The 6,444-nt window shown below is 52.3% G+C and overlaps 1 protein-coding gene across 15 annotated transcripts in view; it reads right to left on the bottom strand.

The window, feature by feature from the left end:
• Nucleotides 1–425: 425 nt before the first annotated feature.
• Nucleotides 426–6,444, bottom strand: part of NCAM1 (neural cell adhesion molecule 1) — a 333,434-nt gene continuing 327,415 nt past the window's right edge. For 8 of the 15 annotated variants that reach the window (XM_067038955.1, XM_067038959.1, XM_067038954.1 and 5 more), the window contains 3 exons: nucleotides 6,302–6,418; nucleotides 4,505–5,311; nucleotides 426–3,044 (listed from right to left, as the gene is read on the bottom strand). In XM_067038955.1, the coding sequence (XP_066895056.1) occupies nucleotides 2,924–3,044; nucleotides 4,505–5,311; nucleotides 6,302–6,418 (1,045 nt within the window). In that variant the 3' untranslated portion in view covers nucleotides 426–2,923. The remainder of the gene's footprint in view (nucleotides 3,045–4,504; nucleotides 5,312–6,301; nucleotides 6,419–6,444) is intronic. The other 7 variants (XM_067038963.1, XM_067038966.1, XM_067038962.1 and 4 more) reach the window with 2 other exon arrangements.

Raw genomic sequence — 6,444 nt, 5'->3', positions numbered from 1 at the left:
GCTGGGTAGAGATGTTAATGGAGATCTGATAACCACCATCCAGACAGACAGCCTACAGTGAAAACCTGGGACTTGGAAGGCTCCATAGAAAAGTGTGAAAATAGCGTTCCACTTCAAAGCTGCACTATATATACTACGGCCCTTCAGGGTTCCGAGGCCCCGTGCATGGCACTTGAGTGCCCCTCCAGCAGAACCTGGCCACACCGGTATTTATGTGAATACATATGTATGGCACATACACATATAGACACATAGACACTGGAAACCGATAGAGTGATCCCTCCTTCAAAAAATTAAAAAAAGGAAAACTATAAGCTTTTACCCTTTAACATAAAAGATAGAACGTCTTGAAAAGAAAGTGACTCCCTCTTTGATTTTAAAGAAAGCATTGCTCTGTTTCTTTCTTTCTTTTTTTTTTTTTTAAAAAAAAAGAAAAGAAAGCTCACGCATGCAGAGACAAATCTATGTATGATGGGAGAGAGGCAAAACAAAAGGTTGGCAGAGTTTTGGGTTCCAGCCAATGGCAGAGTCAGGGTTTAGGGAGGGGGCAGGGGAGTCAGCTGCCCTGGGCCAGGTTATCTGAGGGTTGACCATACCTCTTTCTCTTCCTAACCACCGGAACCGAAATCAGTTTATCTGACCACAACCCCTTGGAGTGAGATGCACAGTCTTGACGAGGTATAGTGTGGGCTTGGCCTAGGTAGTCAAAGCCATTAACATCACAAGATGAGGAATTGATTCCACTGAAAACCTGGGGAACCGGAAGAGCCCACCACTCCCTGCTGAGTCCTCCCCGTCTGTCTCAGACGCCCAGGAGCTCCCATCTGCTGTGCGCTCTGTGTGCTCTGACAACTGTCCTCACCTGACTTGTTCCTGAGGGCCTGTGCATTCGAACCATAGATTTGTGCAAGCCCTAACATCTAAGGGCCAGAGCTGTGCAGACTGGGATCCTCCTTTTCCATCCCCAGGAGCTGAGAAAATGCAAAATAACCCCACATTGAGCAACTGACAAGACCATTATTGTTCACAGTTTGATATGATTATCTAGCATAGCGCCACAGATTAGTCTGCAGAAGTGTCAGAACACTGGGGGGTGTGCCCCACAGAACAGACTCAGGGGAAGTCTTGCTACCCTAACCTCTTGCTGTTTCGTACCTTGCGAAAGGTACCTGCAGAGTGCTGATTTCTGTTGACTTATCATCTTCATTATCACAATCGCTTTTACTTCATTTTCTTTGTTTAAAGGCTTCAATTCCTTTCAAGATTTATTTTTGTTTCCTGAATATCTTTTTCTGAACTATCTGCTATACCTTCCACAACCAAACTATGTTGAAGTTTTATTTCAATACTATGACAAAAACACGTTTCACACTAAAATATTCACGCATCCACAGTGCACAAGCTTGCAGTTCTAAAGTAGAATGAGGAAAAAAAAGCAAAATGTCTATACAAAGGGCTGGCTTTTCCCTTCTCCCCCCTCCCATCCCCCTTAAAGTTTCTGTATTTTTCTTTCCCCCACTTGGTTTCCAATCCAGGAAAGTTGTGTTATGACTCCAGACAGCAGGTTGGTTTTTTTTTTTTTTCTCTCTCTTTTGTTTCTACAAACGCTGCCTAAGTGAACAGAAGGCCGATGTTATTTTACTTCAACAGACTTCCAAAAAAAGACACTAATTCCCTGAAGCACACATGCTCTTCCGCTCAAATCTAGATTCTGGGCTCAAAAGGAAATTGTACGTATATATTTTATTTGGCTTTCTACAAAAAAGGGGATGTTTGGGGTAAAAATGTGTGTTCACCAAGACCAGCCCCAACTATACAATCTTCTCTGCTTCATTCAACAAAGCCTAAGAGTCCTTCAAAAGGAAGGACAGGGATGCCTGGGGAGCAGACCCTTTTCACAGATACAGGCAGGTGGTAGCTAATCAGAAGTGGTCTAACCCCCTAGGAAACAAAAAAGAACTGAAAACCCGAAAGCAAAACCATTCCAGAACGAGATGGATTTTCACCTGAGTCGCACACAGGCAAAAATTTCAAATCAGAAAGCGGGGAAGAGCCACTGTAAACAATCAGATTTCGTGAAGCTGTCCTGTGATGATCCTACACCCCTAGGCAGTACTTGTAACTTAAAAAAAAAAGGCAGCTATTTTACACGGACATTGAAACACAACTGAAGTCAAACATTTGTCAACTTGTAAACACTGGAAAGCCAAGTTGGCAGAAAGGTAAAAAAGAGAAGGAAAAAGAAAAGGAAAGGAAAAGAAATCCGTATACTGCAAATTGAGATCTACCCCCAGAAGCTGCAATTTGGCATTCTTCCTACAAAACAAGAGTCTATGTGGGAATTGAATTCAGCTAGAAAGGGTGACACACTTTGCATACTGAACAAATACAAAGTGAACAGAAATTATAACTTATTTATGAGGTTTTACAGAGTTCAAACTCGACTGAAAGTATAAAAATAAACTTGGACTTTGTTCATTCGGTTAGTCTTAGTGTCTGGAAGTATTTCTCTGAACCTGGTCTGTGCCAGTTGGGCAACACCAAGTGCGGTCTTCCTGAACCTAGATTTTTTTATTTTTCTGAGCTTCCTAGATTCTTAATTTGGGGTCCTTTTGTTTGATTTTTAAATGGTTTCAGGGAACGGAGAGTCCTAGTTTGGCTGTGGGTTTCACCTTTTTGTCTCATTTTCTTACAAGTGAGTGTGCAACAAAGGAACCCTTTCTATAAATCTACAAAAAGGAGATCCCACGTTGATCTGCTTAGTTTTTTTTTTTAAAGGCAAAAGACACTAGAGGAATGAGATGTGTGTGTGTGTGTGTGTGTGTGTGTGTGTGTGTGTGTGTGTGTATGAGATATTGGAGATTCTCCGGTGAAGCTGTTGTGTCACTTTTTATTTTGATCTTTGCTGATGTCTCGTCACCCATCATGCTTTGCTCTCGTTCTCCTTTGTTTGTGTGGCATCGTTGGGGACCGTCTTGACTTCGGCTGGCGCTGGCTTCGTTTCTGTCTCCTGGCACTCCGGCTTTGCTTCTACAGGACCCTTCCTGTGGAGAATCAGGAAAACAGCACTGAGACCATGGTCTGCAGTAACGCACCCTCTGGCCAGTTCCTCAAAGGGGGCTCCAGTTAAGAGCACTGGTCTCCGAACTCAGCTGCACGTCAGGATCACCTGGAGTCTCTAAAAATCACTGATGCCTGGGCCGTGTCCCCAGAAATCCCGATTTCATTGGTCTGAATGTGGTGACTTTTAAAAGCACCCAAGTGGTTCTAACTTGCAGCCAAAGTGGAGAGTCACTGAATCAGCGGCAGGAGCCCTTCCGGGCCTAATCTGATGCCAGGGGCTCCAGCTTTACCTGGGGTGGTGCAAGTGCGGCAGGTGCAACCTTTTCCTCCCCCTGCATGGCTGCAGCAGCCCAGCTTGGTATGAATCTTGTATGTGGGGCTCCCTGGTACTGATTCCAGGGGGCCCTCTGCAAACCACCTGCTCTTGCCTGGCCTCACCCCCACCCCTCTGTGCTCTGCTTTTCCTGGTAATGCCTCTATGGCTTGCCAGGGCAGGGTAAGAAAATGCTCTTTGTTACTGAGGTAGCTTTCCATGGGAGTCTGGTGAGAGGCCAGAGTGGGCTGCCGGGCTGCAGGGGAGCTGAGTGGGGTTGAGTGGGCAGGGCTGTCCTTTTATTTTCTGACAGATTCGGGGCTCCTGGTGAAGGTCCCCTTGCTGCTCTTGGTGGCAGCACCTCCGCTTATCTGGGAGCAGCCACAGGAGCCTCTATAAAAACCTCTGTCTGACTCTGCCTCTATCAGTCCCAAGAGTGAGAATCTGGCTTAAGGACGCACCAGAGCAGACTCAGACCCCAGCCCCAGCTGGTGCCCCTGCATTTTGGCCTCAGACTGAAGAAACCTGCAAGCTGAAGGACCTGGCCTCGAACTTGGAAGACCCAGCAGTCACTCAGTGCTTGGGAGCTCTGCGTTTTCCCATTCCCTCAAGGGCAGGAGAAGCAAGGGTGGGTGGGTAGGTGTGTCGGTTGGAGTGTGACGGGGCCTTCTGGACCACACAGATCCTCTCCCCACACGAGCCTCAGGGTCTGCCTCTTTACTTCCCGAATACCCGTGCCATTCTGGTGGGGACTCGGCCTTGCCCTGGATGACACACTGCCTGTGGGTCCCGGGGTCGCCGATCAGGGCACCTTGACCTCCTTAGCTCACTTCCCAAGCTATGCTCATCAGTGGCCCGAATGCAAAGGCTCCTCCAGGGACAACAGACGCCACTGCTAGGACGATAAGGATAAAACCTAATTAACGTGGCCTAATTAGTCAGCAGGCGGCTGCCTGCCGGGCCTGCTGCCTGTCCTCGCTCTCTGCCTCGGCCCAGCCCCTGGCTGACAGTCGCCTCAGAGAAGCTCTGGAGTAGGCTGAAGACACATCTAACAGGGAGGACACAGCACAAACGCACACCACCACCACGGGACACCACCCGACGACAATGGACAGAGAGAGGCCGTACTCGGTCTTGGCTGGTGCAGGAGGAACAGAGCCGTCAGCAGTGGAAGCAGCAAGCTCAGGGGCTTGTCCACTGGCCCCAGCGGCGGGAGCAGGAGAGCCCAGGGCTGCAAAAACATCCTTTGCAAGGTCAATATCTGGGGTCTTGAAGTTCCCTTCGTCCATTTTAAAGTCCTCGCCCTGGGAAGGGTTTGTGGTGCTGATGGAGGCCGCCTCGCTCTTCGGGCTGGCGAGGGCCCTGGCTGCCTCGGCCGGGCTCTTCGCGGCGCCGGGCTGGGTGGGCTCAGGGTCCGGACCTTTGGTGCCGGGAGCCTCCTGCTTGGCCTGGGGGGCTTCTGGGGTGGGGGTCGTCGGTGCCACTGCTAGGGGACCGGCTGCCCCGGCCGCGGGGGGGACCGGCTTGCTGGCCGGAGGGGCCTTGGGGGCCTCGCCCGCACTGGCAGGGGCACTGGGGCTGAGCACGGCCCCCTGGTTTGCCAGGACGCTAGAGGACAGGTTGCTGGCGGCGGGGGCTGAGGTCGGGGTGTCGCTCAGGTCAACGAGGGGGGCGACCTTGGGGGCTGAGGCTGGGGGCGGGGAGGTGGCGGCGACGCCGGGCCCCTTGGAAGGGGTGGCCTGGCCGGCGGGCACAGAGTTTGAGTCAGGGGTGGCTGTGGCCAGGGGGGCGATACTGGAGGTGAGGGTGGTGGTCTCACTGGTGGGGCTGTTCTGAGCAGTGGCAAAGGTTTCGGTGATAGTGTCAGAGTTAGCGGTGACGGTGGTGACAGAAGGCAGCATGTCCTCAACAGTGGCTGTGGTGTCAGCAGGCAGCCTGTGGGGAGGACAGGAAGTAGAAGAGATAGACGATGAAGCTGAGACGGACAGAGAAGCCGGGGAGGGCAGAGGCCAAGGCGGGGGCCGGGGGCTGGCATGCGGGGACGCACAGGCATAGACACAGGCCCACAGAGAGAGGAGGACGCGAGAGGAAGCACACGCCCAGGCGGGCAGAAGAGGACACAGGAGACAACAGAGAACTCGGCAGTCTAACAGGGCCTGTCACCTTCCTCCTGCTGACTCCCCTCCCGATCTGCACGGGGCTCCCTTCCCTACAGCGCTGGTGGCCCTTTCGGACCCCTGCCTGCATCTCGACTCAGGGAGAGGCCAGCTGGAGCTCCGTGTCCACCACCGCAGGCGTCATACATAGGTCCCTGGGGAATTGGGCCCACCTGCCCCGGAGACGAGGAGGGCTCCACGTGGTCCCTCAGGGCTGTGGGGGGTCCAGCCAGAGACTTTGTGCTTCCATTAAACTCCATTTCCTTCAAACCCACAGGACCCACGATACCCACGTGGTCATTACCATCACAGCTGGATGTGGCCTCGGACCGAGGGTCCCCAAGGCTTCCGAGACCAGGAGAACCGGGGAACTTTTACCAGGGCCCCAGCTTCCCTTGCCCTTTGAGGAAGAAGGCAGAAAACCATAGAATTCTTGGAAATCCTAAACAGAATCTGCTAAGCTCAGCTTCTCTCAATGAAGTTTTGTCTCCTTAAGCCATTTCCAGAATGTGCGTGTGACCTGGGCACAGGGTCTAGGGATCCCATGTATGCACGGAGCCTTTAAGGCATCCACAGCCACCCGGGTAGAATCAAGAATGCCTCCTCTGTAGGGAGAGAGTGGGGTCAGGCGTTCCTGGCCCAGCACCCCAGAATTCTGGCCTGCCATGCTCGGCGGGGAGCCGTGGGTGGGAAGCATGGAGCTGTGCGTAGGGTGATGCGTGGCTGTGAGGCTCTGCCGAGGAGGTGGCAGCCCGACCCGCCCACGTACTCGGGCTCCGTCAGTGGCGTGGTCTCGTTGGGCTCTGTGTGTTTCCCTCCGTCGTGGTTTGGGGTCCGCTCCTCCTCAGTTCGCACCTCCACGATGGGTTCCTTGGACTCATCTTTCCTGTGGAGACAGCTCTGCTGGTTCCA

The sequence above is a fragment of the Kogia breviceps genome, chromosome 7 (genome assembly GCF_026419965.1).
Source record: "Kogia breviceps isolate mKogBre1 chromosome 7, mKogBre1 haplotype 1, whole genome shotgun sequence".
NCBI classification, from domain to species: Eukaryota; Metazoa; Chordata; class Mammalia; order Artiodactyla; family Physeteridae; genus Kogia; species Kogia breviceps.
This window is presented reverse-complemented; position numbering and strand designations above follow the sequence as displayed.